Below are 21,745 nucleotides of genomic sequence, written 5' to 3' on the forward strand. Positions count from 1 at the left end.
TATTCTCTCTCTTTCTGGTAGACGCCTTGCATTTCCAAGACTGAAAATCAGCCTCAAGGACTTGCAACTAGTGTTAGGTGGGGACAGACACCCATCAATCAATCTACACCCTGGGACACAGATGAACCACCCTCTAAACAGATGAGGGAGAATGAAAACCCAGGTATGTTTCCAATCTTCTTTGAAATTCTGCCAGGGAAAATAGTTCAAAGCAAATTCAATACACTATCTCCAATTACCTCTCTAAATTAGACTTTATTGTTAGTCCTTTTTATATATACACATATATATATATATACACACACACACACTGCAGCTGGATTTTTCTCTCTCTTTGTAAAGACCTCCTCAAGTTTCCTATACAGCAGGGCTAATAGAAATGTATTAAGATGCCTGCAAGTTCATTAATGTGTTTTTCCCCTTCTCTGTTTTTGCCAGAGTAAAAGGCACTGGGTAGTACTTTAAGATCTCTTTTATGTCCGGAACTACCTGAAACGATTTCCAGCTTCCAGACACACATTGTACATTGTGCAGCTACGCCAGATGCCTAATTGCAACCTCTATGTAGTGGCTGGAACACTACTATTACACACGCAGGGTGTTTGTCAGGGAGCCATGAAATCACGGTGGGGAAAGAGGTTAATTTTCTTGGAAGCATATACTTAAGCTGCATAAAGCACAAAATACATAAAATTGTAAACATGCTGTATGTTACCTGATCAGTATTTTAACAATTGCACTCACATCACTGCAGCAATTTTAGGCACTTATCAGTTTGGAATAGTTCCAGATCCTGCACCACTTTATATATTGTAAAGAAAAAAAGAAACCTTAGGTGCTATTAAAAGGTTCATTTATGGGCAGCATTTACATAAAGAGAAAGTTAGTCTTGGGTTTGTTTGGTTTTTTTTTTTTTTGCCAAAATTGTTCTTATTGCTAGCTTTCTTTTTTCCTCTCTCTGTCTCAGGTACAGCACCATGGGTTACAACAGTTGCAGCCGGTAGCCAGCCAACTCTTATAACTCATTCATATGGAATGACTCAGCCTCCAACCTTCAGCCCAGCAGTGAATGTCCAGGCCCCTATCATTGGAGTTACACCCTCACTCCCTCCTCACGTTACCCCTCAGCTTCCATTAATGCCAGCTCATTATCAGCTTCAACAGCAGCCTTCACAGCCTCTGAATAACATGGTTGTGAACCTGCAAAGCCAGCCTTTGTACACTAACAGCCAGCCGATCATGTCCTCTGTGACTGGGGTTGGTCAGGTGACTCACCCAGGCCACACTGCAGTAGGGAATGGTCATATGACTTGCCCTATTCTGCCTCCACCACCACCTGCTCTGCCTTCAGCTGCCCTACCCAATAGTGTTCCAGCTACCAATGGGCAGGCTGCTCCTCAGCTTCCTCCCAGCCAGACGGGCAATCAGGAGACCACAAATGGGGTACAAATGCTACGGACTATTGGCGTGGGAAAGTACGAGTTCACAGACCCTTGGCATCCAAAAGGTAAGTCAGACTGGACCTCTTAATGTTGTTTTTGGTACATGGTGCCATAATACACAGGCTCTCAGGAATGAATTAGGCCACAGTATTCAAGTTGTGCCAAGAAAGCTGTAAAAGAGGCACAGACTAGCCAATAAAAACATCTTTGCTGTTGATGTACCTGTGCCAGCACTCCAGCAGAAGTTTCCTGTCTTGTGCTCTGCAGTAGCTTTTATGAATTAAATATGACAAAACCAATTCTTAAGAGGGGGAGAAAGAAAAGCTTGGACTTTTTTTAGTATTGAATGACACCTTTTAGGGTCCATCAAAGAATCTGGTATTCCACATCTCAAAGCACATGAGATAGCTGCTGTTCAGTGCTGCACAGTTTCTATGATTCCTTTTGAGATGTAATATATTTATTTATGTCAGACCGCTTTCTTTGGCTTGAGTTGAGCCTGAGCTGCAAGAGTAAAAACTTGTTTTTAACTGATTCCACCCTGTGCATTTCAAAGGGAACCAAACAAGTGAAAGTTGCATTATTGACTGGAACCAAAGAAAGTCAATGTTAAAGGTGAAGGTCTATGCGCTATCCACTTCATTGGGCTTAAGTGTTACAATAATCTATGAACAGTGAATCTTCAAAGGTTGATCCTTCCTGAAGAGCAGCTTTGAAATGTGCTGCTATACTCAGGCAAATGGAATGTTATGTTCAGAGTTTCAGTTTGATACCAGACACTGGAATGTTGTTTTAATCTAGCCTCTGTGTGGTGATCATTTTTATTTCACTTTTTGGGTTTTGCCCAGCTTTTCAAAAAGTTATTAACATACCATATGTGAAGCTGAAACAAAATTTAGCTTAAAAAAAACCACAAACATCTTGTCAGCAAAATCTATTTAATTGATGCAAAAGAACACAAAGAATCCATCAGATCAGTGGTGTTATTTTTATATTTGTGTTTAGGCAAGACCCATGTGTAAATTATGTACTCACTATGAGCTATTAAAGTCTATTGTGTAAATCTGTATTAAGGCCAAGGGATCTTTATTAAAAAATGGTTGGCCCAATAACCCTTACTGCTTATTACGTAAATTCTAGTTTGGCAGGTGCAAGCCCTTACCAACACCTCTTGAAAAGCCAGTACTGCACATGCTCAGCAGTTATTTTCCAAAGCAAAATATTGTGACTGCTTTCTAGTTTTCCAGTCCCAAACTACCAGATACAACTAAACCCCACTGCAGGCAGTTAGCCTTCCTTATTTTTTTCTCCTATAAAAGCTAAATGGGCTTTGAGTGGTACAGACAAGCAGTTGAAAATGGGTAAACTGCTGTTTTGAGTGTTTTTTGTCAATTATTTCCCTTAAAACAAATCCTTCTAGTCCAAGACCTTGTTTTCCTGGATGGTTTTACATGTTATAAACCATTGGGGAAAAAGGGACTTCTAGACAAAACCTGAGAGATTCTTAGCTGTGGTGGTTCTATTAGATCCTCCTCTATTATACTGAAGCCATTTCTTTTCCAGAGCAATGTTTCTCAACCTTTGTGGCCGGTTACCTCAGTTTACCAGACAAAGAGTGTGATTACATTACAACAGCTGCAGCAGCACAGCACAGTAGCACCACAGTTTAGATGCCTCCTACATTGACGGAAGGGATTTTCCATCAGTGTAGTTAATCCATCTCTCTGAAAGGCAGTAGCTAAAAGAATTCTTCCATTGACCTAGCTGTATCCACACTGGGAGTTAGGTTGACCTAACTACATCGCACAGGGCACAACATTTTTCACAGCCTTTAGCGACGTAGTGAGGTCGGTCTAATTTTTGAGTGTAGGCCAGGCCTAAGGCCCTGATTCAGCATGTGCCCAGTTGTAAATACTTGTGTAATCCCATTGAAGTCAATGGGATTGCTTAAAAACGTTGCTTAATCAGTGCCAGTAGCTTCAGGTGTTCCAGATGCAACCTACCACTCCCCATCCAATTGTGGGCATTTAATTTTCAATATAACTCTGTCTGCTTCAAATCATAGTCTAATCTCATTAGGGTGACCAAATCGCAACAGTAAAATATCAGGACACATTGGGGTGCTGTCAACCCCACCCACAGTCCACCCCACTCTTCTCAGGGTCTGCCCCCACTCTGCCCCAGGTCCTGCTCCCTCCCCATTCGGCACCTCTCCACCACGCCCTTCCTCATCCTCCCTGCCCTCTGTTGGCTTGCTGCCCCCCTCCTCAGTCCCCAACTCACTGCTCGTCTCTTCACCCTCGCTACCTGTCACTCGCCTCTTCACCCCCCCCACCCACCACTCACCTCTATGGTGCCGATTTCCCCTCTGCAGGGTGGGTGCTCACCGCCCCACCTCTTCCCGCCCAAGCATCCGCCCTCACTCCGCCCCCATTCCACCCCTTTCTCCCAAGTCCTCTCCCCTGCCCTGCCTCTTCTCCACTCCTCCCCTGAGTGTGCCGCACCCCCACTCCTCCCCCCTCCATCCTGGAAAGCGCTAAGCGCTGCCAAACAGCTGTTAGGCGGTGGGAAGCACTGGGATGGGGGAAAGAGTGGGGATGCAGTGTGCTGGGGGGAGCAGGAGAGAAGGAGATGAGGAGGAGGGACCTTGGCTTCAACTTTTCCCCGTGGGTGCTTCAACCCTGGAGCACCCACGGAGTCGGCGCCTCCCACACGCTTGCCTCCTTAACTGAATTTCGGGACAAATGGCGTCCCAATCGTACATTGATCGTAGGGTGACCAGATGAGAGGAAGAAAATATCGGGACACGTGGGAGTCGGGGAAGGTCCACCGGCGGAGCAACAAAAAAAAAAGCTGAATGCTGCCAGCGGAGCGAAATATTGGGACAAATTGCATCCTGACAAAAGATCAGTTGGGACGTGGGACAAACACCTAAATATTGGGACGGTCCTGATTTTATCAGGACATCTGGTCGCCCTAAATCTCATGGTGGAAAATTCATTATCATGGCAAGCTTTTAATATTGGTTTTCAAACTCTTGACTATCAATGATGCTAACACTGCACCAATCTCTAGGCTTGCAATTGTAAAAGTAGTCTTAGCTTCGTTATGTGTTAGAACACAGACATATGAGGCAGGGAAACAGTGGGTTACTTGAATTCAGAGAAGCTACTACTTAAGGTGAGGAAAGGGTACAGAGAATGCCAGTCATACAACGCCAAAGCAGAAGAACTTAGTATCCCTCCGTGTGATTGGGAACCTTTGTTCCTAGGACATGTTCAGAAGCAGAATATGGAGAAAACCACCAATTCTAACCAGTGACAGCTGCTAACCGATTAGCCGTGCTATTTTTCATAAATTGCTGGCTAGACAGCTGTTTTCCCAGGAATTAGATTTAACTAGCTTCCCTATGTAAGGTCATCAGCAGCTAATTTATTCCCTGTCTTTTAATGGTAAAGAGAGACAATGAAGCATGCATATACAAATGCCTCAAAAGCAGAGCTTGTTTTACAAAAAAACCCAGGGCATTTCTTCCTCCACTTCTAATCTTGAAAGCCTTTATTTATAAAACTATAATTCTGCTTGGCAAATCGAATGTCAAACAAGCATATACATTATTTGCTTTTTTAGGGGGGGGGGGGCAAGGAGGGAGCAGGAGGCCAGGGCGGGAAAGGAGAAGAAAACTGAATTTTGAAACCCGACCTTTAAAACTTGCTGTGGTAGAGCAGAATTCTTATTGTAAACCATGTGGGTTATTTTTTTTAAATTGTTTTAATTTCTCCCCTAGGGGATTTAAGGCTCTAGAGCCCAATTGATTTCACGCTCTTACATGATAGACAGCTTGCTCTCTGAGAAGAAATGGAAACACAGTGTGATGATATCAAGCTGTTGAAACATTTAAAGTCAGAACTGGTTCTTTACCATTTTTTAAAAGATTTTCTCTCTTTTGCGGGGGGACCTTGGTCAGCGATATAAGAAGTTCTGCTGCAGATGGCCTTAGGATCTCTCTTATTAAATTCTTCAGATTTTCTTTTTTATTGTTTGACTTGACAGTCCAGTCTTGCACAGGTCTGAATAATTACAGAACAATCCCCTAAGTGAAAGAAGAGATCTTGCCAGTCAGAATAAGGGGAGTACTGATATTTTTAGACTTCATTAGTGAACTGATTTGAAATTTCACATTTCGTTTCCTATAATTATGTTTCATTTGGCTGAGTTGTATTCCTGTAGGGGCCACATTAGAATGCATTCACTCAAAACTATGTTTCTTAATTGGTTACTTCTATTTAAAGCTAAACAAATAAATTACAAAAAAATTAAAGGCACTTTTGATATGCTGTTTCATTTGCAATAGGTCAAAGTGATCTTCTGTAATGTATGACTGAAGAAGTCAGATTGTTTGTGTTTTCTTGAATGATAATAAGAGCAGTTACATACAGCAGATTTTCTTTCTATTTACGGTGTAAAGGACAATCCTGCGATGTTTACTCATGCAAGTACTCCCTTTAATTGTAATATGACTTCTTGCATAAATAAAGATTTACTTACATCAGTCAGGCTTGCAGGATTTGCCGTTAAGTCTTTCTTCCTAACTGGGTTGTGGGAGGCGATCCTGTGAGTGTTTTTGTTGTTTGTTTTTTGTTGCATATTAAATACAATTTTTTTTATATTTAGCCTCATTAATCAAATGGATTTCCTATTTTAAAAGCAGCTACATTATGGGAAAAGTTAATAGTATTTTAAAAAATAATTACTTTTATGCACGATGTGTGAAGAATTGTATCTCTGTGCTTTGTGAAATGTGTGGGATCTATCATACATGATCAACAATAGTACTGAGATGTGACAGTAACTGCCTTTGGGCTGAATTTACAGTAAGCATTTCTAGCTGTCATTCCAAAACCATGTCACCTTCATATAGAAATGTCACACAAATATTTTAGTACAGAATTAGCTATTGCACTCCATCCTTGTTTCAAGTCCTGTTCTGTCTTGGAAAGATAAGTGTCATGGGAATTAGAAAGGAAAGTATATTCAGAGCTATGCACTGAGGATCTACTGAAGCTCACATAAATAAATATATACATGCTTGCTGTAGAATATGAAGTTATAGTGAGTCAAGAAGAATGTTCAAGTACAGTTTTAGTATCTGTCACTTGCCCAGCCCACCTGCCTGGAGGAGTAAGGGGATGTAAGTCGCTCCTTTACTCCCTCACACATGCTACGTGCATTGCAATTCATAGCACAGTGTAGAAGAGCAGCCTCTTCAGGGCTGCTATTTCACCTTCTGCACTGTTGAGCCTGAAGTGGGGCAGAGCACAGCTGAGCCAGCATATGAGATGGGTGGAAGTAATCTGTATCAGATAAAGGACTGGAACAGATTACATCCTTTCTGGAGTAATGGGGCAACTAGGTACCAAACTGAGATTGAGTCCTCATGGGGCAGCACGACCGCATGCTTCCTCTTACTGAGGGCCTGTGGAAAATCCACAGAATAGTCCTGCCATGTGTACTACATTAAAATTCCAAGACAAGCTCTGAGAACTTCTCTCAATATGAAAAGTGTATTTTAAAGCAATTTGATATTACGTCAACCATGGAGGCTAACAAGGTTCTGTACTGCAGTGCTTTCCCCTGCAATTTATAATTAGTCTTGAGAGGCTTTGGTTTTAATTTATGAATTTTGATGGATAATATTGCTGTTTATTTCCAGGTATTTTTCTTTTATATTTACTGGTTTTAGTGTTCTTTTCACTGGCAAGGAAAATAAATCAGATGCTGATTGTGGTTCAGAAAGAAATAACTGTAGAAGTCATCACAGATGAAGAAATAAAATCTGAGCATTTTGTAGCTATAATACTAATTTCTCAGTGCTTCATTTTGAAACTCTATCAAACATCATGAATTAAAACCAAGGTGATGCCTACAAATGAATACAGTTGCACCATCACTGACCTAATCAAAGGGAGCATTTATACTCTTCACCCTTGACCTCATTACACTGGAACTCTCTTTAGTTCTCAAACAATACTAACTTTTATTCTTTGTAAATGTTGACTTGGTACAACGCAGGGTTTTGTTGATGATCATCCATTTCTCTTTCTGTGCAAAAAAATGATGTTTACTAATTTAGTGCTTATTTTTAAAGGGTCTTCAGCTTGACCTACAGTTTTGTGAGTGTAACTAATTCTGGGCAGAAAATTGTTTGGGAAAATTAACTGCAGGTGCAAAAGCTAACTTTTAGCCCTCTAACTGCCTAAGAGAAAGCAGAGTCCTGTGGTTAAGACTTTGGATTGAGACACAGATCTGGATTCAATTTTTGACTTTGCCACAGACTACTTGTGTGGTCTTGGACAAGTCATTTATTCTACGTGTCACACTTCCCTGTTTGTATAATTGAGATCATAATACATCCTCTCTAATCTCCTTCATCTGTTTTGTCTGTTTAGAATGTAAACTCTTCAGGGTAGTAAATGTCTTTTACTGTGTGTTTGTAAGTGCCTAGGACATTGAAGTCTTGATCTTGTTAGGCCAAAATACAAATAAATAATAATCTGTAGGCCCAATGTGGTAACTAGATATCAGCATTCTAGCACATTCACCCACTGTTTTTAACTCACAAATAACTGCATGTACAATGTCAGACCCTTAAAAATATAATCTTTCCAAGATTAAATATAATGATTTTAGGGAAGCTTTAGGCACTCAGACACCACAGTAATCAGCAGAACGAGGTTGCAAGAATAATTTTCGCCAATGCATGCTCCAGCAGGATTGTTTTCAAAGTTCACTACTATATCTTAATGCCACCATTCTTCACATACAGAGAGTTTTAGTGGAATGGTCAAAGAGAATTTGTAAGAGTCCTACATCACTTACAGAATGCACAGTATAAAGAATTTGATCTGCAGTTAATTTTTTTTTGATTGATGAACTGGCAATCCTGAGCAAGTGCACGTCTTCTCATTTCTGACTTCTAACCAGAACATGAGAATCTAATTGCTACAATGTATTTTATTGGGACATTTGCAAATTAATTAATGAGCGTTGCCTAACTCTCTTAAAGTAATCGACTGCCTGATACCTTGTTTAATGCTGCTTTTTAAATAGAGTCATAGGTACCAGACCTGGTACCCTTGAGTTCTCATCCTTTTGAAAGTAATGTGTGACGAATCTTACCTGGCTTATGTCTTGTACTGGTAGGTGGTGTGGTTCTGCCACCAAAAGACCCTGTCCATGATAGAAATGGGGATATATTTGAAAATATGATTTTAAAAAAATCTGAATGATTGACACAATTTCTCCCTGCCCAACTTCTTCAAACAGTGGGTGAGGGATTAAGGCTTTGAATGGGGGAATTGGTTCTGAATATGAATGGCAAGTCACTGTGGACCAGGTCTAACTATGTCCAAAGTGGTTTTAAAAAACCACACTCAAGGTGAGGTTCCACAGAATATGGTTTCCGAATCCTGTTAGCCTTGCCCATGCCAATGTCAGCCAACTATTTTCAAAATAAATGTAGGGGGAGTCATGTCTGACCTTTGTTTAATTTTATTTTCAAGCACTGCTTTCTCTGTAATTTGGTCCTGTCCATTCAGTACTGTAGCCACATGGAACAAAGTACGGATTTTTTTTTAGGGCCCTTTGGATTCACACCATGTGAGCAGCAAATTCCCATGGACAATTTGCAAAATTCTTTGGCAGGCATTAATCATCATGCCTTGGCTACTGCATTTTCCTCCTCTCTGGCCTTTCTGACACTCTGACTTCACCCTCTTGAACCCATCAAAAACTCTTCTCCAAAGTTCATTTGGACCATCTTAAAATCCCTTTATTGGCTCCCGTATCCTCCCAAATCAAATTCAGACTCTTTGCTCAAGGCTCTTAAATTTACTTTCTAATTTATCTGAACCTGTCTCCCTTTGTTCTCACTCTTCCCTGACCTTTTTTCTTAGACTCATGCCACTTATACAGATGTTCCATTTGTATCATTTTATATGCCCACCTGTCTACCTGCTTTCATGCTATTCTGTATGCTTAGAACAACCTTCTTCAAGTTTTTCTTTATCAGTAACTAAGACAGAGTAACAAGGTAAACCACAAATTTTTGTCCAGAGCTTGGCTGTCCCTGGCGTTTCTCTCAGGATTTCCTACCTTGCCACGGGAGCCACTTCCACTATAATTTCTTTAATTTTCTAGTAGAGTTTACAAACTGCACCAGAATATACTGAGTCAGCAGAAGTTCAGCACCTTACCAGCTCTGTATTAACCTTGCAGATGGCATATCAAGCAGGTGGTGATTCTCAAATACACGGAAGCATCACAGACAGTGCTGGAAGATGCTCAAAAGATGTGGCTTCTGCTTGTATAGCAGAAGCCACCACCATGTTCTGAGCCAAGCAGTCACGGCCTCCATCTGCAGCTTTCTCTCTCTTCCTCTTTCCCCTCCTCCATTTCCTTTTCTGTCTTACCAGGGTTTTTTGCTGTTAGGTGCCGATGGTTCAGTCATTCGGGTGTGTCATAACCTATTCCCAGATTTGGACCTTAGCGTCCAAAATATGGGGGTTAGCATGAAAACCTCCAAGCTTAGTTACCAGCTTGGACCTGGTAAAGCTGCCACCACCCAAAAATTAGAGTGTTTTGGGGCACTCTGGTCCCCCCAAAAACCTTCCCTGGGGACCCCAAGACCCAAATTCCTTGAGTCTCACAACAAAGGGGAATAAACCATTTCCCTTCCCTTCTCCCTTCCAGATGTTCCCTCCTTGGGTTCCTGGAGAGATACACAGAAGCAAGCTCCGTGAATCTAAACAGAGGGACTCCACCCTCTCTATTTCCAGTCCTGGAAACACAAGGAGAGAGAGCCAATCTCTCCCCCACCCCCCCTCCTTCACCCAGAGGGAATGCAAAGTCAGGCTAGTAAATCTAACACACACAGATTTCCACCTGACTTCTTCCTCCCACCAGTTCCCTGGTGAGCACAGACTCAGTTCCCTGGAGTTCCCCACTAAAGAAAAACTCCAACAGGTCTTAAAAAGAAAGCTTTATATAAAAAGAAAGAAAAAATACATAAAAATGGTCTCTCTGTATTAAGGTGACAAATACAGGGTCAATTGCTTAAAAGAAATATGAATAAACAGCCTTATTCAAAAAGAATACGATTCAAAACACTCCAGCAACTACACACATGTAAATACAAAAAAAAAACCATATAAACCACTGTCCTTTCTGTACTTACAACTGGGAAACAGAAGATTAGAAAGCAGGAGACAGAAATCCTCTCATAGCTGAGAGAGAGACAGGCACAAGACAAGAACAAAGAACTCAGACACAAACTTCCCTCCACCCAGATTTGAAAAAGTCTTGTTTCCTGATTGGTCCTCTGGTCAGGTGTTTCAGGTTACTCCTTTCCAGGTAAAAGAATATTAACCCTTAGCTATCTGTTTATGACACGCCCCCCAAATTGCAGACAGTGGGGAAGCTCACTGGCAGCGATTTCCTCTTAGAACTGTAAAATAAACAGATTAATACAATACATGCACCTTTACATATATCACAAAGTATATAACTAACAGACTTTCACATTTTAAGAACACTTTTTAACTACTGGATTCTGGGAAACTCTCACGGGAGAGTGCATCAGCTACTTTGTTAGAAGCTCCTGAGGTGTGCTGAATTTCAAAATCAAAATCTTGGAGAGCTAAACTCCAACGAAGAAGTTTCTTGTTGTTCCCCTTGGCAGTATGAAGCCACTTTAGTGCAGCATGGTCAGTTTGTAGCTGGAACCGCCGTCCCCAAACATATGGGCGTATCTTTTCCAGGGCGTACACAATGGCATAGCATTCCTTTTCACTGACTGACCAGTGACTTTCCCTCTCAGACAGTTTCTTGCTGAGAAACACGACAGGATGGAAGTTGTGATCCGTTGCTTCCTGCCTGAGAACTGCTCCTATACCACGCTCAGATGCATCCGTGGTTACTAGGAATGGCTTGTCAAAGTCTGGGGCCCTGAGCACAGGGTCAGACATGAGCGTTGCCTTAAGTTGGGTAAAGGCCTTTTGACACTCATCAGTCCACTTAATTGCATTTGGCTGGGTCTTTTTGGTCAGGTCGGTCAGTGGGGCAGCGATTTGGCTGCAGTGTGGTACAAATCGCCTGTAGTACCCGGCCAAGCCTAAAAAGGATTGGACCTGTTTCTTTGACTTTGGGACAGGCCACTTTTGGATAGCATCCACCTTGGCCTGTAGGGGGTTTATGGTTCCTCGACCCACCTGGTGCCCCAGGTAAGTCACTCTGTTTTGGCCTATTTGACACTTTTTGGCCTTAACAGTTAGTCCGGCCTGCCTGATGCGCTCAAAGACGTTTTCCAGGTGTAGTAGGTATTCGGGCCAGGAGTCCGAAAAAATGGCCACATCATCGAGGTAGGCAACTGCATATTCTCCCAGTCCTGCTAGTAGACCATCTACCAGCCTCTGGAAGGTGGCAGGTGCATTTCGAAGGCCGAAAGGAAGGACATTAAATTCATACACCCCCGCATGGGTGACGAATGCTGACCTCTGCTTGGCAGGTTCATCTAGCGATACTTGCCAGTACTCCTTGGTTAAGTCTATTGTAGAGATGAACTGGGCACGTCCCAACTTCTCCAATAGCTCATCGGTGCGTGGCATTGGATAGTTGTCCGGACGAGTTACCGCATTTAGCTTAGGGTAGTCCACGCAAAAGCGTATTTCCCCATCTGGTTTGGGTACCAGAACCACTGGAGATGCCCATGCACTGGTAGATGAGCGGATTATACCCATCTGTAGCATGTTCTGGATCTCCTGTTCTATAGCAGCTTGGGCGTGAGGAGACACCCGGTAGGGTGGGATTCTAATTGGGTAAGCATTACCTGTGTCAATGGAGTGGTATGCCCGTTCAGTCCGTCCTGGGGTGGCTGAGAACAATGGGGCGAAGCTAGTGCACAGCTCCTTGATTTGTCGCTGCTGCAGACGTTCCAGGGTGGTTGAGAGGTTCACCTCTTCCACGCCACCATCTTTTTTCCCTTCGTAGTAGACACTGTCAGGCCACTCAGCATCATCTCCCTGGACTGTAAACTGACAAACCTGTAAGTCTCTGGAATAGAAAGGCTTGAGAGAATTAACATGGTACACTCTAGGCTTTAGTGAGGAATTGGGAAATGCTATGAGGTAGTTCACAGTTCCCAGGCGCTCTTGGACTGTGAATGGCCCTTCCCATGATGCTTCCCTCTTATGGGCCTGTTGTGCCTTCAAGATCATAACCTGGTCTCCTACCTTGAAGGAACGTTCTCTGGTATGTTTGTCATACCAGGCCTTTTGCTCTTCCTGAGCATCCTTTAGGTTTTCTTTAGCAAGGGCTAAAGAGTGTCAGAGGGTGCTTTGTAGGTTGTTTACAAAGTACAGAATGTTAGTTCCTGGAGAAGGCGTAAACCCCTCCCATTGCTGCTTCACCAACTGTAATGGCCCTTAACCTCGTGACCATACACAAGTTCAAATGGTGAAAACCCTAAACTGGGATGTGGTACAGCCCTGTAGGCAAACAGCAACTGCTGCAACACTAGGTCCCAATTATTGGAGTGTTTGTTGACGAATTTACGTATCATGGCCCCCAAAGTTCCATTAAACCTTTCCACCAGGCCATTGGTATGATGGTGGTACGGGGTGGCAACCAAGTGGTTCACCCCATGAGTTTTCCACAGTTCTTTCATGGAAATTAGATCCTGAATCTGTAAGGATATCAGAGGGCCAACCTACCCTGGCAAAAATGTCTGTTAGGGCCAGGCACACAGTGTTAGCCTTGGTGTTGCCTAGAGCTACTGCTTCCAGCCATCTGGTAGCAAAGTCCACGAAAGTCAGTATGTACTGCTTTCCTCTGGGCGTCTTTTTTTGGAAAAGGACCCAGAATATCCACAGCTACTCGCTGAAATGGGACCTCAATTATGGGGAGTGGCTGGAGAGGGGCCTTGACCTGGTCTTGGGGTTTTCCCACTCTTTGGCATACCTCAGAAGACCGGACATACTTGGCAACATCCTTGCCCATCCCCTCCCAGTGGAAGGACTTCCCCAACCGGTCCTTGGTTCTGTTCACCCCAGCATGGCCACTGGGATGATCATGGGCTAAGCTTAAGAGCTTCCCCCGGTACTTAGTTGGAACCACCAACTGTTTCTGCGGCTGCCATTCTTCCCGGTGTCCACCAGAAAGAATCTCCTTGTATAAAAGTCCTTGGTCTATAAAAAACCGGGATCGATTAGAAGAGCTGAGAGGCGGTGGGGTGCTCCGTGCTGCCGCCCAAGCTTTCTGAAGACTGTCATCTGCTTCCGGCTCAGTCTGGAACTGTTCCCTTGAGGCTGGGGTCACCAGTTCTTCCTCAGACTGGGGACTTGGACTTGGTCCCTCTGGAAGCGATGTAGGTGATGGGGTTGTTTCCGTTGCTGGTGAACCGCTCTCCGCTGGTGCACCTGAGGGTATTTCAGGCTCTGGCTGAGCCTTTTGGGTATGGCTGTCTGTTGCTTCTGCCAGTTCTGGCTCACTGGCGCCCTCTGGCATTGAGTTTGAAGACGTGGTTGCAATTGCTGGTGCTGGTTGCTGTTCCAGTTCCGGGCCTGGGACTGGAGGTGCTGTGGCTGTTTCAGTGGTTGGCATGGAACCCGGGTCCACTACCTCTGTCTGGGTCTCTGGTAACACAGACGGGGTGTCTGTGGACGGCTCAGGAACAGGAATGGGTCTGGAAGCTTGCCTGGTTTGGCTACGTGTAACCATTCCCACGCTCTTGGCCCGATTCACCTGGTTGGCCAAGTCTTCCTCCAGTAGCATGGGGATGGGATAGTTGTCATAGATTGCAAAAGTCCACATTTCTGACCAGCCTTTGTACTGGACAGGCAGTTCAGCTGTAGGCAAGTCTACAGCTTGTGACATGAAGGGGTAAATTGTCACTTGGGCCTTTGGGTTGATGAACTTGGGGTCTACGAAGGATTGGTGGATAGCTGACACTTGTGCCCCCGTGTCTCTCCACGCAGTACCCTTCTTTCCGCCCACTCTCAAATTTTCCGTTCGCTCCAAGGGTATTTGAGAGGCATCCGGGCCTGGGGATCTGTGGTGTGATGGTGGTGTAATGAATTGCACTCGCATGGTGTTCTTTGGGCAGTTGGCCTTGATATGTCCCAGTTCATTACACTTAAAGCATCTTCCATCTGACTGGTCACTGGGTCGAGGTGGGTTACTGGAGACTGGTGAGGTGGAAGAATAGTGTGTCTGTGGCTTTACTTGGGTTGTAGGTGGGGTTTTTGGCTGCCCTCGGTTGTAGGGTTTATGGTCGGTGTGCCCTCTGGGGTATTCGTTCCCCTTGACAGTAGCTTTTTTGCTTTCTGCCACTTCCATCCATCTGGCTCCAATCTCCCCTGCCTCGGTGAGATTTTTGGGTTTTCCATCTTGTATGTACCGTGTTATGTCCTCAGGAACACCATCCAAGAACTGCTCCATTTGTTTGAGGAGGTGCAGTTCTTCCAAGGATTTAACATTGTGTCCTGATATCCAGGCCTCCTAATTTTTCCCAACGTAGTAGGCGTGTTTGGGAAATGACACATCTGGTTTCCACTTCTGGGTTCTGAAACGCCGACGGGCATGATCCAGGGTTATCCCCATTCTGTATCTGGCCTTGGTTTGAAAAAGTTTATAGTCATTCATTTGCTCCTTAGGCATTTCAGCCGCCACCTCTGCTAAAGGTCCACTGAGCTGTGGTCTCAATTCTACCTTGTACTCGTCTTCAGAGATGCTGTACCCAAGACAGGCTCTTTCAAAATTTTCCAAGAAGGCCTCAGTGTCATCACCTGCCTTGCAGGTGGGAAATTTCCTGTGATGTGGAACCATAATTGGTGAAGGGTTGTTAGGATTGGCTGGAGCATGTTGCTTAGCCTTTTCTAATTCCAGTTCATGTTTTCTCTGTTTTTCCCTCTCTTCATTTTCTTTTTGTTGTTTTTCCATTTCTTTTTGTTGTTTTTCCATGTCTCGGCGGTGGGCCACCTCTTCTTCTTTTAGTTTTCTTGGGTGGGCTGCATTTTTGGCTTCTTGTTCTCTTTTATGGGCTGCCTGTTTGATCTGTTCTTCTCTTTCTTTCAGCTCCACCTCTTTTTCTCTTTGTTCCAGTTGTCGCCTGTGTTCGGCTTCTTTGATCTGTTCTTCGGCCTCCATTTTTGTCTTGGAAGTCATGGTTCCTGTTTTCTTGTGTTGGGATGCCCTCCGGTGTTTATTGTCTGAACTGCTGGCTCTGTTGCCTCCTGGGGTCTGCCTAGCAACAGTGCCTTTTTCCCTTTCTTCCTCTAGCTAATCTTTTCAATGTAAAGTAAACCAGAAAAACCACTTTATTTGCATGTGTATTACTGGATACTTGTCTCACAATGGGAGTGCTATTGTGTGACAAAAGACCCGTAATAGTTCCTTAATGGTTCCTTGCTTAATATGCAAGCCACAACTGCCAGAGAGAGCAGAGAAAAAAAAATTCTCTCTGGTTCCTTTTGAAACCAAACTGTTTCTCTCTGCTTAAAAGCCCCTAGCAGAGAAAAGAAAAATATAATATTCCTACTGGCTTCTGGATTCTATCTTTCCCACAACGCTGCACACCATGTCATAACCTATTCCCAGATTTGGACCTTAGCGTCCAAAATATGGGGGTTAGCATGAAAACCTCCAAGCTTAGTTACCAGCTTGGACCTGGTAAAGCTGCCATCACCCAAAAAATTAGAGTGTTTTGGGGCACTCTGGTCCCCCCAAAAACCTTCCCTGGGGATCCCAAGACCCAAATTCCTTGAGTCTCACAACAAAGGGGAATAAGCCATTTCCCTTCCCTTCTCCCTTCTAGGTGTTCCCTCCCTGGGTTCCTGGAGAGATACACAGAAGCAAGCTCCGTGAATCTAAACAGAGGGACTCCACCCTCTCTATTTCCAGTCCTGGAAACAGAAGTACTTCCCTCTTCACCCAGAGGGTATGCAAAGTCAGGCTAGTAAATCTAACACACACAGATTTCCCCCTGACTTCTTCCTCTCACCAGTTCCCTGGTGAGCACAGACTCAGTTCCCTGGAGTTCCCCACTAAAGAAAAACTCCAACAGGTCTTAAAAAGAAAGCTTTATAAAAAAAGAAAAAAAAATACATAAAAATGGTCTCTCCGTATTAAGGTGACAAATACAGGGTCAATTGCTTAAAACAAATATGAATAAACAGCCTTATTCAAAAAGAATACGATTCAAAACACTCCAGCAACTACACACATGTAAATACAAAAAAAAACCATATAAACCACTGTCCTTTCTGTACTTACAACTGGGAAACAGAAGATTAGAAAGCAGGAGACAGAAATCCTCTCAGAGCTGAGAGAGAGACAGGCACAAGACAAGAACAAAGAACTCAGACACAAACTTCCCTCCACCCAGATTTGAAAAAGTCTTGTTTCCTGATTGGTCCTCTGGTCAGGTGTTTCAGGTTACTCCTTTCCAGGTAAAAGAACATTAACCCTTAGCTATCTGTTTATGACAGGGTGTCTCTTTGTCTTGCTGGATGCTCTGATTTAGGGTCAATTTCAATCAGTTCTTTAATGACCTTCCTTATTCCACCCAGACACACCTCATACCTACTGTGCTGTTTTAGCAGGAGACAATGTTTTTTACAATGTGAAGTGCAGTGGGAAACTGAAGCACGCATAGGATTCATAAAAATATTTCAGAAAATTCCCAGTTGGTCACAAAGACATCATGACATGAAGCTTACTGTGAAGCTGAAGATTAGAACCATGTGTATGCCAGCTGTGTTGTACGGCTGTGAAATGTGGGTGCTGAGGAGACTGAAGAGTGGTGGATTGACGATTCTTGCCATCTTCAGCAAATGCTAGAACAAGATTAGCAATGAGGATATTCATAGACAAACCCAGCAACCACCTGCATCACCCCTGGTTTGGTCTTGGCAGTTTTCTTGGTACGAACATACATTTAGGATGGAAGACCAGCAATTCACAAAGTGCATTTATGGAGGGTGCCATTTCATGGTTGGCAGCTACATGGACGCTTCACTGGCACAGTAAGACCACCAGTAATGGAAATAGACTGAACATCCATCCAGAACATCTTAGCTAGAGATCAGTCTGGACAGCACTCAGTCTACAGCAGGGGTTCTCAAACTGGGGGTCGGGACCCCTCAGGGGGTTGAGAGGTTATTTCATGGGGGTCGCGAGTTGTCAGCCTCCACCCAGGAGTGAAAGTAGAAATAGGGACTTGCCAGTACGTGGCTGAGTTGGGGCTGGCTCTGGCCCCCAGAAGAGTCGGGGACCCGGGGGAGAAGGGGCAGGGATAGGGGGGTCAGAGCCAGCCCCAGCCTGCCCTGTACCGGTAAGTGCCCTCTCCCTCCCCTGCTGGGGTAGCAGTGGCAGCCGAGGTCTCTGGCAGCAGTTTAAAGGGCCCAGGGCTCAGCTGCTCCTACCACCCTGGGCCCTTTGAGCCACTGCTGGAGCCCCCATCTGCAGCTGCTACCCCAGGGCTCTGGTAGCGGGGCTCTGGGGGCTGTTTAAAGGGCCCGGGGTTCCCCTGCCTCTACCGCCCTGGGCCCTTTAAATAGCCGCTGGAGCGGCAGGGGGGCTTCGGCGGCTATTTAAAGGGCTGGGGCCATAGTGGCAGCAGGAGCCCTGGGCCCTTTAAATAGCACCCAGAGCCCTTAAAGGGCCCAGGACTCCCCTGCTTCTACCGCCCCAGCCCTTTTAATAGCCCCCGGAGCCCTGCGGTACCAGCTGCGGGGCTCTGGCAACTATCTAAAGGGCCCAGGGCAGCAGATGCAGTGGGAGCCCCGGCCCTTTAAATAACTCCTAGAGCCCTGCTGCCGCTACCCCAGGGCTCCAGCAGCGGGGCTCTGGTGGCAATTTCAAGGGCCTGGGACTCCAGCCGCTGCTGGGATCCCCAAGCCCTTTAAATTGCCACCTGGGGAAGCTGGGCCGCCCCGGTACGGCGCACCAACTGTTGCCGGTATGCTGTGCTGGGGCTTACTTTCACCTCTGCCCCCACCTGAAATCCTGCTTTGCCTCCAGCATTCAAAATGATGTTAAATATATAAAAAAGTATTTTTAATTTATAAGGGGGGTTGCACTCGGAGGCTTGCTAAGTGAAAGGGGTCACTAGTACAAAAGTTTGAGAACTACTGATCTACAGGGAGGCTACATTCCTTTGGGATTTGTCTTGATTATGATAATTGTGGAGTCAACAGAAGAACCCTGCCATCCTGTTACTGTTCTCTGCTTTATACTTTATCTGTGTAGTGCATTACACATCTATGGTGCTATTGTGAGCATCACAGTAAATACACACACACACATATATTCTGGAGATTCTGAAGTGGGCTATCTTAGAAGAGAACCAGAGGTCTCTACACATGGATTTATTGAAGTGGAAATTTTTGGGAGTCTCGCTCAAAATGTTTGAGAATATAGGAGAGCATTGGTCACTCATCTGAAAACAGAGCAGTGGCTGAACTTCCTCCAAAAGAAGTGGGGAGGAATTATTTCCTCCTTTTTGTCAACCAGAACAAGAACAAGAAGGATTCTGTCCCATATTACATTGTTTTTAAAAGTCTCAACAGGCTTGTGAAATAGAAACATTTCAGAACAGAAATGCTGCTCACTCTGCTGTGTCTTGAGATTACAGATGATATGGTCCTCTAACCCAAGGCAAGACTGGGCTTTGAACAGCAGCTATTTTAAATAATACTAATACTATAGGACTTATATAGCGTTTTACATCTTCAAAGCACTTGACAAACATCAATTTAAAAAAATTAACTGCTTAACTGGAAATAATTGATGTTCAGGTTTTGTAAGACAAAAGGACACAAGGACCTTGTCTGAAGCAAAAGTAAGAGTAACCATTGTAAACTTAGATTTGAAATAAAGAGATAGATAACTGCCCATCTGAAATGTTTTGTTGTGTGTTAGTTTGAGATGTTTTCATATGTGATAAAGTAATTATGGATTTCTGTTCTGTATGTTTAAAATCCATAAAAGTACATTTTCCAAAGTAGGAAATTCTTTGGATGGCAATCATAGTTGGTTGTGTAAGAGAATTCTTATTAGCAATAGGTTTTTCTGATGCATTTCTGTACATTTGCCACAAGGATGTGTAACTAAGTCCTCCATGTTGCAATATACGAGTTTAATGATCTGTATAAACTTGTATTCAGTCTGTCTTTCATTATGAGTATATTCAAAACCTGTTGTGCTATTCATATATCAGAGGTTGACAACATATCTATCTCCACCCTCCCCTCCCCCCAATGCCAATGACACCACACCATCTTTATGTTTGCAATTTAGAGCAGTTGTGTTCCAAACTGGATGTTCTGGAAAGAGTGGAAAGTAGGGTAAATTCAGCTCAAGCAATGAAGTACATGAGATAGCAGGAATGATGCTTTTACATATATATAAGTCCCTGGGCCAGAGCTGCACATAAAGCCTCTGCAATATTGCCTTCTATCAAATGAGTTCAGAAGTCATAGCATATGTCAAAAGCAATTAGCTTTTCAAGTTAGAGCCTCACCTCTGTGAAGGAAAAATCCTTGGAATGTTTTCAGGAGCCGGAGACTCAAGATAGTGCTTTATCTGAGAATACATGCATGGACTTACCAAGACACACAAATCCAGTGTATTACAGGGGTCGGTTATCTGATAAAGCCTAACACCAGTAAGATTTCCTTCCACAGAATCTGCTCTTGAAAGTCTTTATATAATGCATCATTATTTTACTCTTTTTGTGAAGACTGCCTTCTTGACACACCACGTGCAGCAATACAAACAAGTGAACTCAAGGCGTTATCAAAGATCCTTTAATTTACTTTCACAGTGGTAAAGTAGTATTGAGAATGCTTCCTGACCTTAAGAATAAAGTCAGTTCAGAATTTCACCAAAGCCAGGAAATCATTTTACCATTTCTTTTTCTTCCCAAACTCTTGGAATAAAAAGAAAGGCTTAAATTCATTGGATGTGAGGGAAACCCTTAGCTATTATTTCAATAAGACTTGACGGTCCTTAAAGTTAAAATTCTCTTTCTTTTCAAAGCCTATGGGAAAGGGCAACATAGAAAATCCTTGTACAAAGTACAGAACTGTAGTTATTATTTATGAAGTGAAAGGCAGCTATATAAGTGGACAGAAATAATTTCTTACTATAATTACAATGCACAATATAAATATATAAATATTTATTACAGAAAATAAAGCTATTTTATGGGAGAAATGGCTACTTCATGTGTACTAATGAAAATGATTTAATACAGTGCTTTTCATACCAAAGTGTCTTTGCAGACTTTATTGAGTTATCAACTATAGGCTTGTTCCTAATACCCTTGAACTCAGGAGGAGCAGGATTGGGCATGAGGAATTGTTTTATTCAGCATTGGAGCGTGGCCATCTCTGGGGTGGAATGTGGCAACACTATAAAAGTTTAGGACAGGAAGTGAATAAGTATATTGAATCCAATTGAAACAAAAATGAGAATTTTAGGAATATAGATTATAATTATCTAAAAAACCTAGAATAATATGCTAACTCCTGGGGAGTAATGACATCGGATATTTAATAGCCACCTCTGATTAGGATCTGGGTGTTCTGTTTCATTCAAGAGGCAGTGCTTCTAGTAGCTTCGCATCCTCTAATCGTTTAAGCATTGTATCAGTCCTGACTTAGAATGAAGAGTACCAATTTGAACTGCCAACCCCACTTCCACTTGTATTTCTGCTTTCCTGGTGGTTTCCTATCCAAGTGCTGACCCAGCCCCAAACCTGATCAGTTTATGAGATCTGGAGATGCTGATGATCAGTTTCTGAGAGCTGATACTCACCACACTCTCTTTTTTCCAGGCATTAATTTGGCCAGACTGCTTTTAGGAGAAGAATTCTCCATGCAGAGGTCCTTTAGCTATTCCTCCTCCTAGAGTCAGAGATACTGTTTCTTGGTGATAGTAATGTAGTGGAAACATCATAGCTAGGAAACTCTGTAAAACTGAGTTTTATGAGTTTTTTTTTTAATAGAGGTGAAATCCCCCTTGGATGTGTTTTTGGGGAAAAGGGTAATTTCTGTTTCAGGTATATAAGGATACAGTGAATGGGTGTGCATGCTAAGCACTGCTCACTATTGGATGGAATCAGAACTACTGAACTGTCTAACGAGCCTATATTGAGATTTATTGCTAATGGAGATTCTCCTTTACTTCAAGTGTTAGGGGTCTGCCCTGTTGAAGCAGGAAGGATCTGAGTTCTTTTACTATGA

General features: G+C 43.4%; 1 protein-coding gene across 2 annotated transcripts in view; it reads left to right on the top strand.

The window, feature by feature from the left end:
• Positions 1–21,745, top strand: part of KLHL29 (kelch like family member 29) — a 475,551-nt gene that overhangs the window by 273,476 nt on the left and 180,330 nt on the right. For both annotated transcript variants that reach the window (XM_050950742.1, XM_050950741.1), the window contains exons 3-4: positions 22–163; positions 968–1,507. In XM_050950742.1, the coding sequence (XP_050806699.1) occupies positions 22–163; positions 968–1,507 (682 nt within the window). The remainder of the gene's footprint in view (positions 1–21; positions 164–967; positions 1,508–21,745) is intronic.

Source organism: Gopherus flavomarginatus, chromosome 4 (assembly GCF_025201925.1).
Source record: "Gopherus flavomarginatus isolate rGopFla2 chromosome 4, rGopFla2.mat.asm, whole genome shotgun sequence".
Classification (NCBI taxonomy): domain Eukaryota; kingdom Metazoa; phylum Chordata; order Testudines; family Testudinidae; genus Gopherus; species Gopherus flavomarginatus.